The sequence below is a fragment of the Bos grunniens genome, chromosome 6, assembly GCF_055505025.1.
Source record: "Bos grunniens cultivar Pamir isolate PY7600 chromosome 6, Bosgru_T2T1.0, whole genome shotgun sequence".
In the NCBI taxonomy this organism is placed as follows: Eukaryota; Metazoa; Chordata; class Mammalia; order Artiodactyla; family Bovidae; genus Bos; species Bos grunniens.
In genome coordinates, this window is record NC_141170.1 from 55,421 (window position 1) to 80,708 (window position 25,288).

The 25,288-nt window shown below is 49.8% G+C and overlaps 1 protein-coding gene across 5 annotated transcripts in view; it reads left to right on the forward strand.

The window, feature by feature from the left end:
- Window positions 1-23,212, forward strand: part of PIGG (phosphatidylinositol glycan anchor biosynthesis class G (EMM blood group)) — a 42,699-nt gene extending 19,487 nt beyond the window's left edge. For 2 of the 5 annotated variants that reach the window (XM_086404373.1, XM_086404374.1), the window contains 7 exons: window positions 6,640-6,857; window positions 7,009-7,290; window positions 8,502-8,959; window positions 11,033-11,224; window positions 14,774-15,083; window positions 17,364-17,527; window positions 20,514-21,264. In XM_086404373.1, the coding sequence (XP_086260499.1) occupies window positions 6,640-6,857; window positions 7,009-7,290; window positions 8,502-8,959; window positions 11,033-11,224; window positions 14,774-15,083; window positions 17,364-17,527; window positions 20,514-20,727 (1,838 nt within the window). In that variant the 3' untranslated portion in view covers window positions 20,728-21,264. Of the gene's footprint in view, window positions 1-6,639; window positions 6,858-7,008; window positions 7,291-8,501; window positions 8,960-11,032; window positions 11,225-14,773; window positions 15,084-17,363; window positions 17,528-20,513; window positions 21,265-21,416 lie in introns of those variants that run through there. The other 3 variants (XM_086404371.1, XM_086404375.1, XM_086404372.1) reach the window with 2 other exon arrangements.
- The last annotated feature ends 2,076 nt before the right edge of the window (window positions 23,213-25,288 follow it).

Consider the following 25,288-nt stretch of genomic DNA (forward strand, 5'->3'; position numbering starts at 1 on the left):
GAGTCGGTGATGCCATCCAGCCATCTCATCCTCTATCGTCCCCTTCTCCTCTTGCCTTCAATCTTTCCCAGCATCAGAGTCTTTTCCAATGAGTCAACTCTTGGCATGAGGTGGCCAAAGTACTGGAGTTTCAGCTTGAGCATCAGTCCTTCCAAAGAAATCCCAGGGCCGATCTCCTTCAGGATGGACTGGTTGGATCTCCTTGCAGTCCAAGGGACTCTCAAGAGTCTTCTCCAACACCACGGTTCAAAAGCATCAATTCTTCGGTGCTCAGCCTTCTTCACAGTCCAACTCTCACATCCATACATGACCACCGGAAAAACCATAGCCTTGACTAGGCAAAACTTTGTTGGCAAAGTAATGTCTCTGCTTTTGAATATGCTGTCTAGGTTGGTCATAACTTTCCTTCCAAGGAGTAAGCATCTTTTAATTTCATGGCTGCAGTCACCATCTGTAGTGATTTTGGAGCCCAGAAAAATAAAGGCTGACACTGTTTCCACTGTTTCCCCATCTATTTCCCAAGAAGTGGTGGGACCAGATGCCATGATCTTCGTTTTCTGAATGTTGAGCTTTAAGCCAACTTTTTCACTCTCCACTTTCACTTTCATCAAGAGGCTTTTGAGTTCCTCTTCACTTTCTGCCATAAGGGTGGTGTCATCTGCATATCTGAGTTTATTGATATTTCTCCCGGCAATCTTGATTCGAGTTCGTGTTTCTTCCAGTCCAGCATTTCTCATGATGTACTCTGCATAGAAGTTAAATAAACAGGGTGACAATATACAGCCTTGACGAACTCCTTTTCCTATTTGGAACCAGTCTGCTGTTCCATGTCCAGTTCTAACTGTTGCTTCCTGACCTGCATACAAATTTCTCAAGAGGCAGATCAGGTGGTCTGGTATTCCCATCTCTTTCAGAATTTTCCACAGTTTGTTGTGATCCACACAGTCAAAGGCTTTGGCATAGTCAATGAAGCAGAAATAGATGCTTTTCTGGAACTCTCTTGCTTTTTCCATGATCCAGCAGATGTTGGCAATTTGATCTCCAGTTCTTCTGCCTTTTCTAAAACCACCTGGAGTAACAGGCAAATTTGGCCTTGGAATACGGAATGAAGCAGGGCAAAGACTAATAGAGTTTTGCCAAGAAAATGCATTGGTCATAACAAACACCCTCTTCCAACAACACAAGAGAAGACTTTATACATGGACATCACCAGATGGTCAACACCGAAATCAGATTGATTATATTCTTTGCAGCCAAAGATGGAGAAGCTCTACACAGTCAGCAAAAACAAGACTGGGAGCTGACTGTGGCTCAGACCATGAACTCCTTATTGCCAAATTCAGACTTAAATTGAAGAAAGTAGGGAAAACCACTAGACCATTCAGGTATGACCTAAATCAAATCCCTTATGATTATACAGTGGAAGTGAGAAATAGATTTAAGGGCCTACATGTAATAGATAGAGTGCCTGATGAACTATGGAATGAGGTTCATGACATTGTACAGGAGACAGGGATCAAGACCACTCCCATAGAAGAGAAATGCAAAAAAGCAAAAGGACTGTCTGGGGAGGCCTTACAAATAGCTGTGAAAAGAAGAGAAGTGAAAAGGAAAGATATAAACATCTGAATGCAGAGTTCCAAAAAATAGCAAAAAGAGATAAGAAAGCCTTCTTCAGCGATCAATGCAGAGAAATAGAGGAAAACAACAGAATGGGAAAGACTAGGGATCTCTTCAAGAAAATCAGAGATACCAAAGGAACATTTCATGCAAAGATGAGCTCAATAAAGGACAGAATTGGTATGGATCTAACAGAAGCAGAAGATATTAAGAAGAGATGGCAAGAATACACAGAAGAACTGTACAAAAAAGATCTTCACGACCCAGATAATCACGATGGTGTGATCACTGACCTAGAGCCAGACATCCTGGAATGTGAAGTCAAGTGGGCCTTAGAAAGCATCACTACGAACAAAGCTAGTGGAGGTGATGGAATTCCAGTTGAGCTATTTCAAATCCTGAAAGACGATGCTGTGAAAGTGCTGCACTCAATATGCCAGCAAATTTGGAAAATTCAGCAGTGGCTAGAGGACTAGAAAAGGTCAGTTTTCATTCCCATCCCAAAATAATAAAGTCTGCCAATCTTTATTACTCCTACAGTAGTTTGGCCTCAGGCCAAACAATAGGGAGGGAACACAGCCCCGCCCATCAACAGAAAATTGGATTAAAGATTTACTGAGCATGGCCCCACCCATCAGAACAAGACCCAGTTTTCCCCAAAGTCAGTGTCTCCTGTCAGGAAGCTTCCATAAGCCTCTTATTATTATCTATCAGAGGGCAGACAATGAGAACCACAAGCACAGAAAACTAACCAAACATTACTTTGCCATGACAAAGGTCCATCTAGTCAAAGCTATGGTTTTTCCAGTAGTCATGTATGGATGTGAGAGTTGGACTATAAAGAAAGCTGAGCGCCAAAGAATTGATGCTTTTGAACTGTGGTATTGGAGAAGACTCTTGAGAGTCCCTTGGACTACAAGGAGACCCAACCAGTCCATTGTAATGGAAATCAGTCCTGAATATTCATTGAAAGGACTGATGCTGAAGCTGAAGCTCCAGTATTTTGGCCACCTAATGCAAAGACCTGACTCATTGGAAAAGACCGTGATGCTGGGAAAGATTGAAGGCAGGAGGAGAAGGGGACGACAGAGGATGAGATGGATGGATGGCATCACTGACTTGATGGACATGAGTTTGAGCAAGCTCCAAGAGTTGGTGATGGACAGGGAGGCCTGGCATGCTGCAGTCCATGGGGTCGCAAAGAGTCGGACACGACTGAATGACTGAACTGAACCAAACTGATCACGTGGACCATAGCCTTGTCTAACTCAATAAAACTATGAGCCACGCCATGTAGGCCAGCCAAAACAGATGGGTCGTAGTGGAGAGTTCTGACAAAACAGTCCAGTGGAGAACGGAATGTCAAACCACTTCAGTATTCTTGCCTTGAGAACCCCATGAACAGTATGAAAAAGTCATAAATTTATTTATTTAGCAAATGCTGAATTTTCTCACTATGTTCCTCTTCAGCCAGGGGCTGTTGAGAGCACTAGAGGCACAGCAGGAGAGCTCTGTCCTCATGGAGCTTCTCATCCAGAGAGGGAAAAAGAGAAAGATGGCCAGGAAAGGGTGCCAGGTGGTGATGGGCACCTTAGGAAAAGGCTGAACCAGGGAAGGGTGGGCATGCGGGTGAGTGAGGGCCGTGGGGCACGTGGCCTGTGGGGGAGCCTTGTGCCAGGCAGGGTCCTGTGGTGAGGACGTGCCCACACAGTCAGGGAGTGACCAGGGGCCAGCGTGGCTAGAGCAGTGAACCGAGGGGAGCCGGAAGGAGATGAGGGCCGAGGGCCTTGTAGGCATTCCAGTGGCTCTTGCTTCCATTCTGAGTAAGTGGAGAGCTCCTGCAGGGTGTCGTGCAGAGCCTAGAATCTTCCCCTTGCGTTTTCAGAGGCCGTCTCAGGTGCCCGTGAGGAGGGCTCTCTGCTGCACTGTAGGAGGGTGAGGTGGATGGTGTGAGACCCTCCTCTGTAGGAGGGCGAGGTGCTCAGTGCAGGTGGAGGGCGAGGGCCCAGGCAGCAGAATCCAGGACAGAGGGGTGCTTCTGGGTCTGCTTTGAAGGCAGTGCAAAGAGGACTAGCCAGTGGCATAAAAAGCAACTTTGGTTTTCAGCTGAACACTGTAAGGAAGCAGTGACCACCACTGAGGTGGGCAAGGCTGTGTAAAGAGCGAGTTTGTAAGGCAGGGCGCTTGTGTATGTGCTGGAGGGCCAGGGTGGGACTGGTGTTGACAAAGCCATGTAAAGAAAGAACTTCAAGAAGGAGGGAGTGAGTGGATGTGTTGAATAGGGTTCAAGGTAAAATAAAGTGAGGAACTGAGGAGAATTCCCCGGCATTCCAGTGGCTAGGACCCCTCACTTCCACTGCAGGAGCACAGGTTGAATCCCTTATCGGGGAACTAAGATCTTGCAAGCCGCAGGGCGTGGGCGAAAGTAAAATGAGGAATTGAGAAGTGGTCAGTTCTCAAGTGGCAGGTGAAATCTCAGCAGCTTTGTTGACAGAGGAGGTCACATGCCTGGCTGGCGTGCGTGCAGATACAGGCTGTCGTCTGAGCTGAATGGGCGCCAAGAGCGGGGTATTCTTGTTTTTGAGCTGGGAGGAAGAACACGATATTTATAGCTTGGTAGGGATGACACCGACTGAATGGACATGAGTTTGCACAAGCTCCGGGAGTTGGTGATGGACAGGGAGGCCTGGTGCTGCAGTCCATGGGGTCGAAGAGTCGGACACGACTGAGCTACTGACCTGAACTGAGGGATGACACAGAACAGAAGGGTCATGGCTTTAGAGATTTCATTTTGGCCCATCCAGGTATGTCAAGGCTGGTGTTTAACGCTGGGGCTGGGCTTGTTTGGATGCCAAGAAGGTCACTTCCCGGTTTGAGGCAACATTCAATGGGATGTGGGCGTGTTATCCTACTTGATATAGTGGGGTACTGCCAAGTAGAGTGAATGCCATGAGTTTGTGCTGAGATATAATCTGACCTTGGGTTGGGTGTGGAAGACACATCCTTCCAGCAGGGAGTGGTTGGGAACCAGACATCCTGAATGGCAAGAGGACTTGGGGAGCATCAGCTCTTAGATCATGAGACCCCCCTGTGGGTAGCTCTGTCAGAGATGTGGCCCGGCTGCGTGCATGTTTCAGTCTGGACCAGAAGCAAATAACTTGCAAATCAGTTGCTGGCACCGTGCGTCCCTTCTCATATAACAAGAACTAATAAAGAGGAAACCAAAAACGGGATAGTGAACTGAGCGCTGCAGTGGATGTGGCCATAATGAGCCTGCAAGACGAACTGAGGCCAGTCCCCGGGGTGAGAAGGCCGCAGAGGGCCTCGCACCTCCAGGGTGCCCGTCATCTGCACTGTCGGTGACAGCGTTTCCTGAAACAGAGCTGGGCACGTGTCTGACGGTGAGACAGGTCTCGAGGCCTGCTGTGACGTCCAGCCAAGTCTGAAGCAGCGCACTCACCTGACTGTCATTCGGTCATAGTGGGGGCTCTGCTCGCCTCAGGGCCTTTGCATGTGCTGTTCCTGTGGATGCTGCTCTCCCTGCTCACCTGCTGGTTCCTGGGCGTCTGTCATGTTTTCAGTTCACTGTCAGACCGCCCTTGTCCCCCACACTTAACCTCAGTCTTATGTCAGTTCCCTTTGTGTTACCAGAGTCTCTCGCTATTCCCTCTACTTTCCCTCCACAGCATTTCTCACTGTGTGTGGTTTTGCACGTGTGTGACAACCCAGCTGGACCACAGGCCCCACTGGCAGGACCTGAACCTGATGCGCCTAGCATGTAGTCAGCACTCAGGTTTTGTTTGGGTGCGTGCATAGGTCCCCCATTTCTCTGTGACTCCAGGCAGTAGGGTCCCAACACGGATGCACCCATGTCTGTGACTTCGGGGTGGTAGAGGGTAGCAAGTAAGGGAGACAGCTTGGATCCAGACTTAGCCCAGCTCTCACTGCCAGCCCATGAGCTGGTGTCTGAGTCGCCTCCTCTCTGAAATGGGCATGTAGTCATCCCAGTCCCACTGGTCCTGGGGAGAGGACCGAGTGGGCTTGGGGTCACGCCTGCCCCCAGCACTTGGTGCAGGTCCCCTGGCTCCAGTGGCAGTGGTGGGGCTGCAGACATCTGAGCCCACACTCGGTTGTGCAGCAAGGATGCCAGCCTGTGATTGGGGAAGGCTGGAGTGGGCACACTGCTGGTGGTTTGGGCCAAGGCCCCTGAAAGGCATGGTGCAGACCACCTTGAAACAGTTCTTTAAGTTGGAAAAGCACGTTAAGTACCAGGGAGCCTTAGAAAAGAAGTTCTTGCTCTGCCGGCCAATCGAGTCACGACTGAGTCTGGTTCAGCCCTGAAAGGAAGCGGGCAGCTCCCGGCTTTGGGCAGCCTACCACCACCGTCCCAGTGGGAACCCACTGCAGCCAGGGCTGGGGCCCACTGATGGGCTGTTTCGCCGCCCTGGCTTTGCATCAGCCATGGATCATCTAGCAAGTGGGGCACGTCAGCCTTGTGGCAGGAGGGGCTGGGAGACTGCATCCCTTCCCAGAGAGGGTCTGTGAAGAAGGGGAGCAAGTAAAAGGGGCGCTGACAGTGAAAAGCAGGGGTGCCCACCGGCCTTGGGGAAAGGGCCGCAGTGGCGCAGGCATCAGGCACTTCCTGTCCCGTCATCACACAGAGCCTCAGGGTTGGGGGGAATTCTGTAGAACTGAGGGCCTCTTAGTACTCTACTTTTATGGCTGTCACACTCTTGCACCATGAGGAAGAAGAGTGGAGAGAGAGGAGAGGGAGAAGGCGGCAAGCAGGAGGCTGAGAAGGAGGGGCTTCTGTCCGTGCGAGAGGGGCAGTGGGAGGAAGGACGGGGTGGGCACAGGCCGGCGTCACCACAGTCGGGGTTTTCCTGAGGGGCGGCCAACCCTCCCGGGAGTTCGTCTTGATGAGTGTCAGGCTCTGCCACGTGCCATCAGTAGCAGGACTCACAGATTACACGTGTGTGTGCGTGTCGGTGATTTGTGTGTGTGGCCCTTTCTTCTTAGAGCCTGGATTTGAGCAGTTTAAAGTGTCGGAAAGATCGCACAGAAACTGGATCAGATTGTACTTGGAGGAAAATAACTCAGAAGTCGTTTTCAACCTGGGAGCCAAGGTTCGCAGGCAGTACCTGGACGCACTGAGGACGCTGAAGCTGTCGCTGAGCAGACGAGCGGCCCAGTATGACGTCTACTCCATGGCGGTGGGGACCGTCCTGGTCCTGGAGGTACGGGTCCCCGGGCAGGGTCACTGCGTCGCTGGGCGGACATCTCCGCCAACGTTTGGTAGTCAAAGGACGTGGAGATTCGGTGTTTCTGGAAGGGGACAGGCGCGCGCCCTATTTGCGCAGTCATGGACACCCGCTTTTCCTGTTCCAGGCCCTCGTCCTGCTCCTGCTCAGTGTCCCGCAGGCGCTGAGCAGCAGGGCTGAGCTGGACGTCCCCCTGCTGTCGCCCGTGTGCTCTCTGCTCTTCTACCTGCTGCTCCTGGCGCTCGCAGCGCTCCACGTCGTCGTGTGCACCGCCGCTGACAGCTCGTGCTACCTGTGCGGCCTCCCGTGGCTGGCTGCGGGCGGAGTGATGACGCTGATCGCCGCACTGCTCTGCGCGGGCATGTCTGCTCTCACCAGGGTTTTTGCCGGTGGGAAGTGTCTGAGTCAGGTAGGACTGGCTTTCCAGGTGGGCTGCTCTTGTTGCTGCACTGATGAGATGTGGGTTAGACCCCTAGCGTGTAGCAGGCACGGTGCTGGTGGGAGCTGAGGAAAGGGCCCACGCTTCATGGGAGCTGACGGGACACACTCTCAGTGGCGAGCCTCCCAGGCCCTGACCATCCCAACTTCACGCACTCACCTGTGTTGTCAGGCCTCATGCCTTCTTTCTGAGCTGGAAGGACAGGGTCCCTGGGACTGTGACCGGGGGCCTCTCTAGAGTGGCTGCACAGAGGAGCAAGCAGCTGACTGACAGAGATCAAGAAGAAACTCAGACCTCATCCTCATTCTGCCTCAGAAAATGCAGTTTCCTATTCTAGACTTCTTGAAGCTTTTGGCCTCTGACGCCTTCTTTCATCAGCTGGTTGTGGTGGCGGGCTGGTGAGAGAGACACAGGCAGTCCTGGTTGGTTCACAGTGCCCAGGGCCTGAGGGACCCAGGGCAATGACTCTAGGCCCCAGAGGGCAGCTCCTGGTCATGGGGCCATAGACACCCACCCCTCCTCATGTGCTGGTGGCTGAGGGAACGTGTATGTTGTCATTTCCCACACATTTCCATACCTGCTCAAGCGTGGGGTTTCCCAGAGGAGTTAATTCTCCAGGGCTTGACCAGGTTCACCGCGTCGCCATCATGTGCTAGGTGCACGCAGGTAACGGAATGAATGCCAGCAGTATTGAGTGAGAGCCAATGAGTCCTCATCTTAACTTAAAATGCTTTATATTAGTGTATTTAAGGGCTAGTACTATGATACCCTACCATTGTAACGGAAACTCTCTGGATTTCCAGCAAGTTCATGGAAAAGCTAGACGTCTGGTTTGGTGGAGTATGCCCTTGGGGTTCTTTGGTCTCGAGTGGTCGAGTGGTGGGCCGTGGCTGTGAGAGGCAAGGATGGGGTGTGAAGGACGGGCTGAGAGCTCTGGCACTGTTGAGAAGGGGGGTCCAGACCTCTTCAGTCTCCTTGTCCCTCAGCTGCAGGCTTGCCGTCCGGGGCAGGGTCGCCTTGCTGTCCCCAAGTCCTCTGGTTCACCCAGGGGGATGGGGTGAAGTGGGTGCGGGGCGTGAGGAGCAGCAGGTTATCTTCTGTGAGTGAGCACTGTACGCTCGTACAGCAAGAAGGTGAACTGTTCAGATTCTTCCTTACAAAATGCATTTTCCTTTTCACAGAATCCACCTCAGTCCACCTCAAGGTGGTCAGAGTTAGATCTTCTCAGCTTCTTGGGAACCGTGGGCCATGTGCTGAGTCTGGGCGCAAGCAGCTTCATCGAAGAGGAGCACCAGACCTGGTACTTCCTCGTCAACACACTGTGTTTAGCTCTGTGCCACCAGATCTACAGAAAGTGCCTTCTGGGCGACGACTGTGCCCCTCAGCATTGCCCACACACGGGAGAGGAGTTTGACGGGGTCGCGGTGGCCCTGCAGGGCAAGCGTGCTGGCCCTGAGGGGTGGGAGCTCAGCCGAGCGCCTGCAGACCCCTCCTCCCTGGAAGCCCTCAGAGGCTCTGAGCGGTGGATGGTGCTGGCGAGCCCCTGGCTGGTTCTGGCCTGCTGCCGGCTGCTGCGGTCCCTGAACCAGACCGGTGTGCAGTGGGCCCACCGGCCCGACCTGGGGCACTGGCTCACCAGGTGAGGGCATGAGTTGTGGCCTTGGGCCAGACGCTCCAAAGACCTGTTTTTCCTACTCAGGATAGAAGTGGTGTTTGAAATCTGAAGAAATAGAAGACTGACCCATGAATTGAGTTGAAAGGTGAATTTATTTGAGGCTAGCCTGGTAGTTTGGTTTTTCATTGCTGAATCACTGTAAGTGTTCCTGTTTGAAAACCAGTGAGTTTTATAATGATCACTGCAGCAGGATATAGTTCTTCACTCGCTGCCCTGTGCCCCATGGTGTGGGGCTGGGGTGACAGGCTGACCAGGAGCCCTGTGCCCCCACCCCTCTCTGTCCCCCTGCCTCCCCCACACCCCACCCCCAGAGGGGCAGCTGCCTTGGCTGGAGCCTGGAGGCGTGTCTTCAGCTGCTTCTGCGGCCTCTCACAGGTGGCCAGGTGACCCAGTGGAAAGTATGGCAAATACAGAGGACTGAAGTGAAGAGAAGAAACTAGGGTAGAAAAGACCAAGATTTGGCTGTATCATCAATTTTACTGTCAACGAGGTCTTAAAAAACAACTAAAGTAAGAGCACAGCAAGATGAAAAAATATTTCCGAGAGACCAACAAAGGTCACCGTCGTGTCACTGGGGAGAGCCTCTTGAGAACTGTTGGCAGAACGCAAGACTCACAACTGTAGTAGACACACTCCTAAGGGAGGGAGTCCCAGAGGAAAGAGCAGAGAAAGGCGCGCTCCCACTGGTGATTCGGGAGCGTCAAATCACAAAGTGCAGTTTTACACCTGGTGAGGGCTTGGTGAGCGTCAGTGCATCCTGGGACCACATAGTGGCATAGTCCTTTTGGATAAGTCCTTCTGGAACTGTACGCCAAAGGCTGTAAGATTATTTATTCCTCTGGCCAAATAATTCCTATGGTAAATTTCTCCCCAGTGATAACAGTACTAGCAAATCTTTGGCAACCACAGTAACCCCAGGTAGCAATTTTCAGGTGCCTGCTGTGTGCCCACTCATTCCATTTTCACAGCAGCCTTGAAAAGAGTGTCCTGGCCTGTCCCCATTTGGGGTGCAAAAGCAGAGGGGAGCTGAGGGGTGGCAGGCAGAGCCAGAGCATGTGAGGGCGAGAGCGCCGGAGTAGCACAATGACCTAATTCTCCTGGGACATGACAGCACTGCAGGAGGGCTTGGTGGTTTCCACCCCCAGATGCACTAGCAGGCGTGCATGCAAGGGCACCCCCACTGCCCCTGCCCCCTCTCCAGGCTGTGCCCACGCCTCAGTCTGGACCCTCCCTCAGCACACTGGCCCCCTGTGCCTTTCCATCGGGGCATGACTCTCCCAGTCCATTTGTGAGGAGGCTGCAGTTTTGGTGATTCCTGCTCCAGGACAGAGCCTTCAAGAGGCACCCAGAGACACCCGAAATTGCCTCTATGCTCTGCTTTCCATCTGTGACAATGATCCAGGGTCTGCATAAAGCACAGCTTGCAGAGCAGCAGTGGCGGCCCCAGTGTAACCCTGTCACCACCCCCAGGACCCACCTGGCACTGGCCTCCTCTCCCCTGCATCTTTCCTAGTAGTTTCTCCGTGTGGGGTGTGTGTATCTTGACTCACCCACTTCAGAGGTATTGAGTGTTTGGGCTTCATGACCATGACCTGCAGTGAACAAAACGGGAAAGCCCTGCCGCCCAGGACAGCTCACCAAGGTAGCAGGGGGCATGGGCAAAGGCCAGGCAGAGAGACAGCTGTGACAGCCGTGTGCCCAGCCTCTCTGCTGGGGCACCTGCGAGGGGGCAGACACTCCCAAGTGATTCCCTCTGCACTGACAAGTGAATGGAAGAGGATGGTGCCAAGACATGTCTCCTTTGCCCAGAACCTCCTCACCTGTGGTTGGGGAAAGCGAGGCAGCCCCAGAAAGGAGAGCCAGCAGGCAGTGTTGCCCTGACCCGTGCAGAGCTGATGGTGGGGACCAGTTGGGAGTGAGCAGTGAGAGTCTGGGCTAACGGCCCTTTATGTGTTGCGTTCTTAGCCACGTGTGTAGGCCCATAGCATCACTAGCTGTCCTTGGTGGTAATTTCTGGCATCTTACATTTCATTCCAGCTCTGATCATAAGGCTGAACTCTCTGTTCTGGCCGCACTTTCCCTCACCATGATTTTTGTGTTGGTTCAGAAGAGGTGCTCCCTCACATCAAAAGTGGCCATGGCGTTTGGCCTGCTGGGCATCTATTGCTACCGGGCGGCCATTGGAAATGTGCTGTTCCCATGGCAACAAGACAACAAAGACATTTCAAAGTAAGTGTACTAGCAGACACAAGCACTTGTTTTTAGACCTGTTGTAATGTTTTATGTACTAAAAATGCCATGCAGTCTTGAGATCGTTAGAGTTGGGCTTTTGTGAATTGTGATTTTGTCAATAGTTACTGAGAACATTTCAGTGAGCCAGTTCTGTTAGCCTCTTTTTTTGGTAGGAGAGAGACAAATAACTTGGAAGTAAGGTCACTGGGGTGTTTTGTTTTTTTTTTAATAAGGGATTGTTTAAAAATAAAGAATTTAAAATATTTCATTTTGCTTCACTAAGAAGTAACTAGTAATGAGGATAATAAGGAGTGGATACTCCTAGCAGTTGGGGGTGAAGCATGTCAGAAAGCCCAACTTTCCCATAATTTACATGAGCTCCTGCAGCTGGCTCCTGCAAATTGTCAATACCACTTTCTGCACGTCACAGGGCTTTCTCTGTTTTTAACAGTCACAGGGTTGGGGTGAGCAGACCCTATTTTGGAAGGCTGTTCATAAAATGTGTTAAGAATCTTGATTTTGTCCAACCCTCTGACTTGGGTGTACTCTTACAGAATTCATCTCAAAATACAACCAGACATGAAGCAAGAGACTGGGATATGGGTGTGTTCTCTGAAGCTTTACTTACAGTTGCACATAGTAAAAAATGAGGTGCTTGGCCAGCAGTTTTGGATGAGTCTCTGAGGTCTCTGGTTTCAGGTCTTTAATCCGTTTTGAATTTATGTTTGTGTGTGGCATGAGAGAGTTGTCCGGTTTGATTCATTTGCGTGTAGCTTTCTAGTTTTCCCAGCACCACTTACTGAACAGACTGTCTCTCCTCCATTGTATATTGTTGCTTCCTATGTCGTCAGTTCATTCCCCACGTAAGTGTGGGTTCGTCTTGGTTCTCCAGTCCATTCCCTCAGTCTGTGTGTGTGTGATGTGTGTGTTTGTGCCTGTTCCATACGGTTTAGATTAGTGCAGCTATGGAGTATGGTTTAAAGTTAAGGCTTGTGATACCTCCAGCTTTGTTCTTTCTCAAGATTGTTTTGGCTAGTTGAAATCTTTTGTGTTTCCTTACAAGTTTTAAAATTTTAGAATTACCTGTTTTAGTTCTGTGAAAAATGCCATTTGTATTTTGATAAGGATTACATGAATATGTAGATTGCCTTGAGTAGATGATTGTTTTAACAATATTAATTTTTCCAATCCAGGAACATGGTATGTCTAAACATGTCTTTACATCAGTTTGTGCTGTCTTCAGTTTCTTTCATGAGTATCTTAAGTTTTCTGAGTATAGTTCTTTTATCTCCTTCTTAGATTTATTTCTAAGTGTTTTATTACTTTGATGTGGTTGTCAGTGGGATTGTTTTCCTAGTTTTTATTTGTGATAATTTGTTGTTAGTTATAGAAATGTAGGATATTTCTGTATATTAATTTTGTATTTTTCAGCTGTACTGAACTCACTGATGGCCCGCGTGGCAGTTTGGATTTTCTGTGTATTATATCACGGCATCTGCAAACAGTGACAGTTGTATTTCTTCCTTTCCAGTTTGGAGTCCTTTTATTTCTTTTTCTTATCTGACTGCTATGGCTAGGACTTCCAATTTTATGCTGAATAAAAGTGGTGAGTGGACATCCTTGTCTTGTTCTTAGTCTAGATCCTTCCACCACTGAGTATGATGTTAGCTGTGGGCTTATCACACATGGCCTTTATTATGTTGAGGTATGCTCCCTCTATACCCACTTTCTGGAGAATTTTTTAAATCATAAATGGATGTTGAATTTTATCAGAAGCTTTTTCCACCGTCTGTTGAGGAGGATCGTGTGGTTTTTATTCTTCAGTTTGTTAACTTGGTATATAACTTTGATTGATTTTTGGATGTTGAACCATCTTTACATCCCTGGGATAAATCCCACTTCATCACAGTGTATGATCCTTTTAATGTTTTGTTGACTTTGTTTTGCTCCTATTTTGTTAACAGTTTCTTATCTGCGTCCATCATTGATGTTGGCTTATAGTTTTTTGTGTGCAGTGTCTTTGTCTGGTTTTGATATCGGGTTATCCTGGCCTCATAATGTGACCTGGGAAGCATTCCTTTCTCTGCAGTTTTTTTGGAATAGTTTGAGAAGGGTAGGTTTTCTCTAAATGTTTGATGTTGCTTTGCTAGTCAAAGAAAGAAAAGCAAGTGTTGCCCTCTCTGAAAGCGTGTCAGGGCAAGTTCTGAGAGCTGTGGCCAGATTGTCTGGGTGGCCGAGAGGCACAGGGGGCACTCCTGGGAACAGGGCCTGTCACCTGGTGTGGGGGATTGAGATGGTGCTGAGGGCCTGGCTGAGGTGACAGCCCAGTGGCAGGTCTTAACCTGTGGAAGGAAGGTCAGGTGGGGTGGGCGTGGTGGGGAGACACCTTAAAGGCCGTTTACCTCAAAGTCGGAGTTCTGTGCAGATGTCAAGACTGAATGTCACATGTGAGGGCATGCAATTCAGAGCTGTTTGTTTAAATCTCAAAGTGTATGTTGCTTATATGTAGGATCTAAAAAATGATACAAATGAACTTACTTACAAATCAAAGGGTGATACATGAGTGAATTCCTCTTCCTCTTGGATGCACCTTATTTCAGCATCACTCACGTCAAGATACGGATCTCTTCCTTACCTTTCATGGTGACGACAGTATGTACTTTGTTGGTGTCCAAAACATAGACCAGCACACCCTTTCGTCAGCCTGCACTGCCTGGCTCCCATTGTTTCTGTGAAATGCTTCCACTCCCCACCCCATTTATCCTTCTTCTCGATGCATCCTGGTTCCAGGTCCATCCTGATTCTAGACTCCCTCCTGGCTCTATGTCTTCCCTGATTCTAAAGCTGCCCCGATTCTAGATCTCCCTAAAAGCTGTTTCTCTCCTTTCAGTGCCCGCAGGTGCTGCTGTCCATCGGTGTTCTGGAACCCTCTACATTTAACTCCTGACTTTCTTCTCCACTCTGAAGCCCGGACCTGGCTGGGGTGGAAGGCCTGGTTTCAGTGGTTCTGGATGTCCAGGCACAGCTGGGTGGTCAGGGCAAGAGGGGCCCCTTCAAGACATCAGTGGTGCTCCCCTTCCTGTTCACTGTCAGCCTGCCCAGTGTCCTCCTTGCTACAGGTCCCAGCCCCTTTCTTCTTGAAATGTCTCTGCTTACTTGGGCCTTTGCGGATTTCTCCCTCTTTGACCTTATCCTACTCCAGCAGTTTTTCCAATTAACTATGCAAAGCAGGTGGACAGATCTTTTGGCCACAAGTGACGGTTCTGATCTTTCACCCAGGTGATCCTTGGCCACGTGAGCACAATTTCCTGTCAGCCAGCTCCGTCAGAGAAGTGCACACATAAAGGACAGGCCTGCCGGCCTCTGGGGGTCCTGGGGGTCTGATGTGCACAGGCAGACACCCCTACTTCCACAGAGCCCCCCACAGTGAGTGGGTCCTGAAGCTTGTGTTGTCAGCTCAGCTCAGTAGACGCATACTTGGGAAAATACATATTTGATTTTTTTTTAGCTGGTGCTAATGAATCTGACTTGTTTTGCTTTCTTTAGGGGCATTACCGAGGCTCGTTTTGTTTATGTCTTTGTCCTTGGCATTCTATTCACGGGCACCAAAGACTTGCTTAAATCTCAAATCATTGCTGCAGACTTCACGGCCAGGACTGTGGGCCTCTGGGAGATACACAGCGGCTTAGTTCTCCTGGCAACACTGCTCCTCAGACCCCACAATCTCCCCGTCTTGGTGCTGAGCCTCGCAATCCAGACCATCATGGCTCAGTTCGTCTGGAGGCCCCTGAGGCATGACGTAGCTGAGGTCACTGTGATGCATTACTGGTTTGGTCAAGCATTCTTCTATTTTCAGGTAGGTTTTCATCATTATCATGGGTAGAAGACTATTAATTTTTATGTTGTTTATCTTTTAGTTTTTCTTTAAGAAAATTTTACCATAAGCCGGGAAGTTTAGTAAAAGAACTATTGGCATGGCGAGGTGACTTATGCTTAAATCATGCATATATTTATAAGATAAAGTACAGTTAGTTATTTAAGACAGGCACGCTTGGTGCCAGCATGCAGCTGCTCTGTGGGTCTGCTTCCTACAGGCGGTCAGGGGAGTGAAGTGCTTGGCTCTGTCAGCTTGGCTGGTGACTGCTCTCCCTGCTCCCTGGCTCTCAGCAGTGGGCACTGCTGGGGCTCCCACTTGGCTGTTACTCTCTTGGGACCCGTGCTTGTCACATCTCCTCTTCAGTGTTGAGGAGCCCATAGAGGCAGACCCAGCCACCTCCAGGGTAGACCTCAGGGTGCAACCGTGTACTCGGGACTGCACTGGACAGGTGGACAGAGCATCCAGCTCCTGGCCCTGGAGGGACCAAGTTCCACCTCAGCCTTCAGCTCACCAGAGTCTCCCACTTGCCCCCGGTGGCACAGCAGACCCTGCCGCCTGATCAGGAAGGTGCCCATAGGCTCCCTGTGAACTGAACAGTTCTGCCCAACGCTGAGGCCTCAGTGTCAGGAAGACTGACTGCAGTCACGCCCCCAAGCAAGGAGACAGTCTCTGACGTTCTGTTTGCTTCTCTGCTGCATGTGGCCTCATCCCACAGCAGGACACAAAGCTTCCATGACAGTTTGTGATATTGGCACATCTCAGGCACTGCCCAGAGGCAGCCAAAGCACATGTGTCTGACAGCCACGGGTGCACCTGCAGCAGGCACCGTCAGACAAGCTTCAGGTCCCCAAGGAGCAAAACCAACGCAGGTCAGCCCTCACACGGCAGGCCCTACGACATGTCAGATGAGTGGGCAGCTGTGTGGCCTTAGAAGCACAGTGGGCCCCCGGGGCCTCTCTCATCTCCCCTCCCACAGCCCTTCCCTTGGGATGTCCTTTTCTCACTGTTGGGTTTCCTGGCAGGAGGCTCACAGGCTCACTGACCCTTTCCCCAGCCCTCAGCTCACCGACTCCTCATGGTACAAGGTCAGGAGCATGGTGCCCAGTTGGTATCCACAGCCCTCCATGGGCCCCTCAGTCTCTCTCTGCCTCTAGACCACCCCTTCTCCCCCAACCCACACACACAGCATCAGACTGTTGAGGACCTAGTGACTTAACGCAAGGGAAGCCCCAGAGCGTGCGGGCCACACCTTAGGCCAGCCCTCCCTGACCGCGGAGTCGGCTTTGGCAGCACCTCCAGCGACCGCCTGGGGTCAGAGCCACTTTTCTGTCGTCAGCCTGCCTCCCTTTGCCATGGTGTTTGAGATTCTTGTTCTTCCTTCTCCTCCTCTCAGCAGCTCCGAGGTCTCCTTAGTCTCTAGGGAGGGAATCATACAGTCAGGGAGAGCCCAGACAGACGTGAGCAGAGGGGGTCATGGGGAAGCTGCAGAAAGGAGGTTGTTGTCAAGGGATGGGCCAGCGGTGGACAGTGAATGCACGGGGAGTAGGCATGGCCTGAGATGTTTGGGGGTCGGCACCACCACCCAGTGATGGCCCAGGATGGCATACAGCCAGGGGAGGAGGCGGTGGGCTTCACCTAGCTTGGACCCATGTCCTTGGGCCATCGGGTAAAAAGTTCCTGGGAAGGGCCTTCACTGTGCTAGGACAGACATTTGTGCTGTCAGGCCTGTAAACAGCGCGAGTGTCTTAGAAAAGGACACCAGCGTCAGTGAAGACTGAAAGGTGGGGGGCCAAACTTCGGGAGAGCCTCGCTTGGATTCAAGTCCCCGCCCTCCCTGGTGGGACGAGCTGTCCTGTTAGTGGCCAGGATCTTGGGCCTGAGACTCCCTGACAGCAGTGTCCTGCTGCTCCTGTAAGCCATGTGGCAACACCACCCTTAGCCCCTCAGACAGGGTCCCCAAGGAAGGAGGAGGGAGGTTGGTATGTCTGCCTGAAGTTGACAGATAGAAGTCTGGGGCTTTTCACACTCCATCAGCAGACTTACATTGTATAGTTTCTCAAAGGTAAAAAACATTCCACTTGCTCCCCAAGCCTGGGAGTGAGGCAGGCAGGTAGAGGGCCGTCATCCAGGGTCAGCCCCGGAGCCGGGAGTGAACGGGCAGCAGGCTCCTGGGGCCATGTCCCCACAACCGGCTCTCGTGGGCCCTCACGGCCATGGTACAGGACCAGCCGCGTCAGCACTGCTTCTGCCCTCGTCCAGGGAAACTCCAACAGCATCGCCACTGTGGACATCTCAGCAGGCTTCGTGGGCCTGGATGCCTACATGGAGATCCCAGCCATATTCCTGACGGCATTTGCGACATACTCGGGGCCTGTGCTGTGGGCCAGCCACCTGGTGAACTTCCTGACCTCAGAAGCCAGCAGGTGAGGCTCCTCATCTTTAATCTGATGGCGGGTTGACTCCTGCTCCCAATAACTCAGAGGTCTTTTTCATCAGTTTTCTTTTCCTTAAATAAGAATGAACAGTCCACAGTGCGTGGCCAGCGTGGGGTGTGGGGCAGGTCTGTGAAGGGACAGCTCAGACCTCCCTGTTGGCTTCTTCTAGATCATACCAAGTTGGGTCTCCAGATGGACAGGATGGAAAGCCCCTTCTCATCTCATCTAGCTGCTGGGGACCTGGTTGGGGCCCAGGGAGGGGGTGTCCACTGGGGATAAGAAAGTAGGAGTTCTCTCGTTCTCACAGGAGCTAGTTCTCACCTCCAGGATCCCTGCTGGAGAGGGGAGCCTGGACGGTCCCAAGGGGCTCCCCATGGAGCTGTGACTCTGTCAGCCTGTCCTGCCCCCATGGAAGCTGGCGGTCACCAGCCCCAAAGGCTCCTTCCTATCAGACTGGCCAGCCCACCATGCTGTCCATCCTTCCCCTCCCCGTTTACTCCACAGAGTTCCCACCGCCTCACATTCCATGCTTCCTTCCTTGTTTCTACACCACTCCCCTCGGAAAGGGTCTTCGTGAGGAAGGGCCTCCAGCTTCCGTCCACATGCTCACCTGGGTGCCCAGGCCACTTGGCAGTGTGCGGCCTGAGTGGTGTGTGGCAGCCTGCCTCTGGGCCGCCCTCATCAGTCAGACAGGGTGCTGGTGTTGCTGCCCGGGGCTGTGGACCCCTGTGAGGTGCTGGAGTGGGAGGAGTGCAGTGTCTGTATGTCAGGGCTCCCTCAGCGCCTCTGAACCCCTCACATGCTCCCCTTCACACACTGGGCGGTTGTGCTGGTCAGGAAGGCCCCAGGAGGACCCTTCCAGCCCCGGGGAGGGTGAGCTTCCTATCTCCGCCTGCCTCGGAGCCCCCACTTCTCTACCCCAGAGAGTAGCGCCTTACTGGGGTGACTGCTGACCCGACGTCTGAACCCCACTTCTTTGGCCTCCGTCACGGGTTCTTCTCAGTCCCATAGGTTCACCCCCAGACCAGGTCCTGAGACACAGGCCTCAGGGAGCCTTGCCCTCCACCCCCACACTCGTGTCCCTGTGGACATTAAAGGTGGAGGTGAGCATCAGTGTGAGGCTGGCGGGACTCGAGTCAGACTTTGGGGAGGCTCCTGCTGAGGAGAGAGCTCCTGCTCTGAGGTCGCAGGCTTCCCGAGGACGGCAAGTCCCTTCAGGTGGCCTTTGGGACGCCTGTGGACAGACCTCCCCCAATTCGCAGCCACTGCTGGTCTAGTCGTCCACGCCTGAGAGCCGGGTGCGTGCTGGCGGCCGTGGAAGGACACGGGGTGGGTGTGTGGCCTGGGATGCCCTTTCATTATTCGTACTGCACGTGAACCCTCCCGGGCCAAGAGGTCGCCCCTGAGCTGTGGGTTTGGTTGGGAAAGGAAGCTGGCAGGTCCCTTCACACATCTGGACCGTGAGCAGGTGAGGTGTGTGCTCCCTGCCCTGGAGGGCTGCCTGCTGCGGTACCGGCTCGGCATGCACCACGTCTGTGACTGCAGGCCAGCCAAGCAGGTGGACAGGGCAGGTGAAGGCCAGGCCATGAGAGCCCAGTTTTCTGTGAAGAGCAGCTTCCCTGGAGCTAAAATCACGGCTTGATTTTCCTGGCACTTGACATCTGTTACACTTGTACTGGGGAGAAAAAAAAGATGTTAGCATGTTTTTTAAGTGAGTTGAAACATTTTAGTCAGTTGGGGAGTGTTGTATATGTTTTCCCTAATTAAGGAATGTTTCTCTTTTATTTTAGAAAAGGTTTTTCTCTTTCATTTTCAGTCAAGTTTCATGCATTGTTTCTGTCTTTATTTTTCCAGTAAAATCAGAAAACTATAATCAGACTAAAGGGGTAGAAAAAGAAAATGTCTTTTCTTTTTTGATTCCTGGGTCAGGAAGATCCCCTGGAGAAGGAATGGCAGCCCACTCCAGTATTCTTGCCTGGAGAATCGCATGGACAGAGGATCCTGGGGGGCTGCTGTCCATAGGGTCGCAAAGAGTTGGACACACCTGAGCAGCTAACACTTTTTTTTTTTTAAGAGGGAGATGATTTTTCTAAATTTTTTATTTTTTTGTATTTTTGGCTGTGTCTGGTCTTAGTTGAGGTACATGAGCTCTTTACTGCAGCATGCGGGCTTCTCTCTGACTGTGGCACATGGGCTCTGTAGTTTTCTGCAGGCAGGCTCTCCAGTTGAGGCGCGGGGTCTTCCTGCCCTGCAGCATGTAGGATTTTAGTTCCCCAACCACGGATCTAAGCCATGTCCCCTACATTGGAAGTCTACATTCTCAACCACTGGGCCACCAAGGAAGCTCTGAAAATGTATTTCTAATGGCTCAAAAACTAGGCCATGGGTAGACCATGCCCCTCTACTAAGGAGCTGGCATCTGTTCTGGAGCTTAGCAGTGGGGACAGACAGCCTAGCTGCAGGGCCTCCGTTCATCCCCTCAATTGCAAATTATCTTATGCTGAGGTTACAGGAACTGCCTCCTCACTGGGGCTGTCACTATGGAAGGAACCCAGTCAGAGTCTTCCAAATGGGTCACGTTTCCTATCCATGATGTTGAAACCCAAGCAAGGCAGTGTCCTGAGTTTCCCTACCTCCCTGTCGGGTCGAGAGGGCCATGGGGTCGGCAGGCTCCCTCTGAGCACAGATGCCCTGGCACCCCAGGAGGGCAGCGGAGCCGAGGCCTGTCCACCAGGCCCATCTCCAGGGGTTTCCTGTGCTGGGTGTTGGGGCCGAGGCCCCAGGATGGGAGAAGGCGATGCCTCAGGCCCAGCTCTCCCAGAACCCCTGCCTGAGGGACTGGATCCCAAGTGGAACACAAGGCTGGGCTTGAGGACTCACTCCAGGGCTCGTGCTCTGGTGGTTACATGTGTGTTCATGACTTACACGATCCAGAATGGCATGCTCTAATGCATGTTTCCCTTTTTGTTGACAGCGGCTCGGCACTGAGTCATGCTTGCTTCTGCTACGCGCTCATTTGTTCTATTCCAGTTTCTGTCTATATCATTTTGGTGACGTCCCTGCGTTATCATTTATTTATATGGAGTGTGTTTTCTCCAAAACTTCTCTATGAGGGAATGCATCTACTCATCACAGCTGCTGTCTGTATATTCTTCATAGCCATGGACCAAACCAACACAAAGTCTTAGATGGAGCTATTAAGACACTGGAAAAATTATATATTTTTAAACTCTTTTGTTTACTTCATGGGTTTGTGTCATGAAGGATATCTGTTTAAATGCAAGATTATTCTTTAAAAAAAAGATGTTAATTCTATAAGGTTGATGAATAGCTTCAATTTCTTTGATTACTATACTTGAATTTAGATTGAGTAGTAAGTAGTTTAAAAAGCTCATTTTAAAATACTTGGTTTGGATATGCATCATATTTCCCTGTTGACAATCACTCTGGGAACTTCTGAGCTTTTAATTTCCTCTGGATAAGTTACCCAAATATATGTGTTTAAATTGAAGAATACAGTTTCCAGATTTGTTAGTGTCCAGGGACTCTGTGGGACGAGGCTCACATGCTGCCAGGGTCCCCTTGCAAAGCTCAGGGCCTTTATGATCCAGGAACCACCAGGGGTCCCAGAAGCTTGTGTTTATGTGGGCTATATCTGTCAGCATTTATGGCATTTAAAATTAAAACTAAGACATTTAAAATAAATATATTCAATTAAAAATAAAGATATAAATCATTTGCGACACCAAGTACTATAGCCCACCAGGCTCCCCTGTCCATGGGATTCTCCAGGCAAGAATACTGGAGTGGGTTGCCATTCCCTTCTCCAGGGGATCTTCCCGACCCAGGGATCAAACCTGGGTCTCTCACATTGCAGGCAGATTGTTTACCATCTGAACCACCGGGGAAGCCCCTATTGCATGTTAATATACCATTTTAAAGAAAAATAAAGGAACCAGTGCTGAATATTCATTGGAAGGACTGATGCTGAAGCTGAAGCTCCAGTACTTTGGCCACCTGACTTGAATTGCTGACTCGTTGGAAAAGACCCTGATGCTGGGAAACGTTGAAGACAGGAGAAGGGGGCAACAGAAGATGAGAGGCTTGGTTGGCATCACCAACTCAATGGACTTGAGTTTGAGCAAACTCCAGGAGATAGTAAAGGACAGGGAAGCCTGGCGGGCTGCAATCCATGAGGTCACAAGAGTCAGACATGACTGAGCAACTGAACAACAACCAGGATGGAGGCTTGTTACAAGGAGAACCAGCCCGGTTATTAGAGAGCTGGAACTTTCAGGCCTGCCCCCTGATTCCTGGTGAGTCAATCACTATTGGCCAGTGACTTAGTCAATCATGACTATATAATGAATCCTCCCATAAAAAAAAAAGTGCTGATTCAAATGTTTTCTTTTTAATGGCTGAGTAATACTCCATTGAGTATATGTACCATAGCTTTCTTATCCATTCATCTGCTGATGGACATCTAGGTTGCTTCCATATCCTGGCTATTATAAACAGTGCTGCGATGAACATTGGGGTACACGTGTCTCTTTCCCTTCTGGTTTCCTCAGTGTGTATGCCCAGCAGTGGGATTGCTGGATCATAAGGCAGTTCTATTTCCAGTTTTTTAAGGAATCTCCACACTGTTCTCCATAGTGGCTGTACTAGTTTGCATTCCCACCAACAGTGTAAGAGGGTTCCCTTTTCTCCACACCCTCTCCAGCATTTATTGCTTGTAGACTTTTGGATCGCAGCCATTCTGACTGGCGTGAAATGGTACCTCATAGTGGTTTTGATTTGCATTTCTCTGATAATGAGTGATGTTGAGCATCTTTTCATGTGTTTGTTAGCCATCTGTATGTCTTCTTTGGAGAAATGTCTATTTAGTTCTTTGGCCCATTTTTTGATTGGGTTATTTATTTTTCTGGAGTTGAGCTGTAGGAGTTGCTTGTATATTTTTGAGATTAGTTGTTTGTCAGTTGCTTCATTTGCTATTATTTTCTCCCATTCTGAAGGCTGCCTTTTCACCTTGCATTAGCAAGTTTCCTTTGATGTGCAGAAGCTTTTAAGTTTAATTAGGTCCCATTTGTTTATTTTTGCTTTTATTTCCAATATTCTGGGAGGTGGGTCATAGAGGATCCTGCTGTGATGTATGTGGTAGATGAAACTGGAGCCTATTATACAGAGTGAAGTAAGCCAGAAGGAAAAACACCAATACAGTATAATAACGCATATATATGGAATTTAGAAAGATGGTAACAATAACCCTGTGTATGAGACAGCAAAAGAGACACTGATGTATAGAACAGTCTTATGGACTCTATGGGAGAGGGAGAGGGTGGGAAGATTTGGGAGAATGGCATTGAAACATGTAAAATATCATGTATGAAATGAGATGCCAGTCCAGGTTCAATGCACGATACTGGATGCTTGGGGCTAGTGCACTGGGACGACCCAGAGGGATGGTATGGGGAGGGAGGAGGGAGGAGGGTTCAGGATGGGGAACACATGTATACCTGTGGCGGATTCATTTTGATATTTGGCAAAACTAATACAATTATGTAAAGTTTAAAAATAAAATAAAATTTAAAAAAAATAATAAAACCCAGACATAGTTTACTATCAAAAAAAATTAAAAAATAAAGCAAAGTGTTACTTGCAAAAAAAAAAAAAGTGCTTTCTTACCCTTTTTGAGAATTCCCAAGTCAGGGAACCAGGGAGGTTCTATGTGCCAGCGTGCTGGGCCCCCAGCTCCACAAAAAAAAAGAAGGCCTTTGTTCAGGACTTTGCCCTGCATGTCTGTTCATCTGCTTCTTAATTCATATCCGTTAATTTTTTTTAATAGTAAATCACTAAACTAGTGAGTAAACATAATGTTTCCCTGAACTCTGCTAGCCATTCTGTCCAATTAAGGGAATGACCAGAGGAGAGGCTCTTAGATGCCTCTAATTGACAGTCAGTCAGTCAGAGGCAGCAACCTGGGCCTGGGTTTGGTGTTGTCGAAAGTGAAGGGTGGGATCTGATTCTATCTCTGGGTTGATAGCATCAGGACTGAGTGGGATTCGTGGATTCCATACTGCCACAGAGAGCTGCTTGGTCAGGAGAAGCGTCCACACGCAGTCATTGGAACTGGGTCCAGCAACTCTTCTCAGTATGAGACCATTAAGGTTAAAAATGTGCCCCTATGTTAGTAGCAGCACTGTTCACAATAGCCAAGACACGGAAGCAATCTGAATGTCCACCAAGAGACAAATGAATCAAGAGGATGTGGCACATATACACAATGGAATATTACTCAGCCATAAAAAGAAATGAATTTGACTCCATTCTAGTGAGGTGGAAAGAACCTAAAATACAGAGTGAAGTAAGTCAGAAAAATAAAACAAATATTGTATATTAATGCATGTATACAGAATCTAGAGAAATGGTACTGTGAACCTATTTGCAGGGAAGGATGGAAATGCAAATGTAGAGGGACTTGTGGACGCGGTGGGGGAGGAGAGGGTGGGACGGATGGAGGAAGTGGCACCAGCATACACACATGAGCATATACACCACGAGCATATACACATGAGCATATACACCATGAGCATATACACATGAGCATATACACCATGAGCATATACACCACGAGCATTGCTGAGAAGCTGCTGTGTAACACGGGGAGCCCGGTCTGCACTCTGATGACCTAGAGGGGTGGGATGGGGGAGGGGAGGGAGACTCAACAGGGAGGTGAGATATATATATATCACTGGAGAAGGGAATGGCAAACAACTTCAGCATTCTTGCCTTGAGAACAGTATGAAAAGGCAAAAAGATAGGACACTGAAAGATGAACTCCTCAGGTCAGTAGGTGCCCAATATGCTACTGGAGATCAGTGGAGAAGTAACCAGAAAGAATGAATAGATGGAGCCAAAGCAAAAACAACACACAGCTGTGGATGTGACTGGTGATAGAAGCAAGGTCTGATGTTATAAAGAGCAATATTGCATAGGAACCTGGAATGTTAAGTCCATGAATCAAGGCAAATTGGAAGTGATCAAACAGGAGATGGCAAGATTGAACGTCGACATTTTAGGAGTCAGCAAACTAAAATGGACTGGAATGGGTGAATTTAACTCAGATGACCATTATATCTACTACTGTGAGCAAGAATCCGTTAGAAGAAATGGAGTAGCCATCATAGTTAACAAGAGTCCAAAATGCAGTACTTAGATGCAGTTTCAAAAACGACAGAATGATCTCTTCATTTCCATGGCAAACCATTCAGTATCATGATAATCCAAAGCTATGTCCCAACCAGTAATGCTGAAGAAGCTGAACGATTCTATGAAGACCTACAAGACCTTTTAGAACTAACACCCAAAAAAGATGTCCTTTTCATTATACGGGACTGGGATGCAAAAGTAGGAAGTTAAGAAACACCTGGAGTAACAGGCAAATTTGGTCTTGGAATAGGGAATGAAGCAGGGCAAAGACTAATAGAGTTTTGCCAAGAAAATGCACTGGTCATAACAAACACCCTCTTCCAACAACACAAGAGAAGACTGTATACATGGACATCACCAGATGGCCAACACCGAAATCAGATTGATTATATTCTTTGCAGCCAAAGATGGAGAAGCTCTATACAGTCAGCAAAAACAAGACCGGGAGCTGACTCTGGCTCAGACCATGAACTCCTTATTGCCAAATTCAGACTTAAATTGAAGAAAGGAGGGAAAACCACTAGACCATTCAGGTATGAC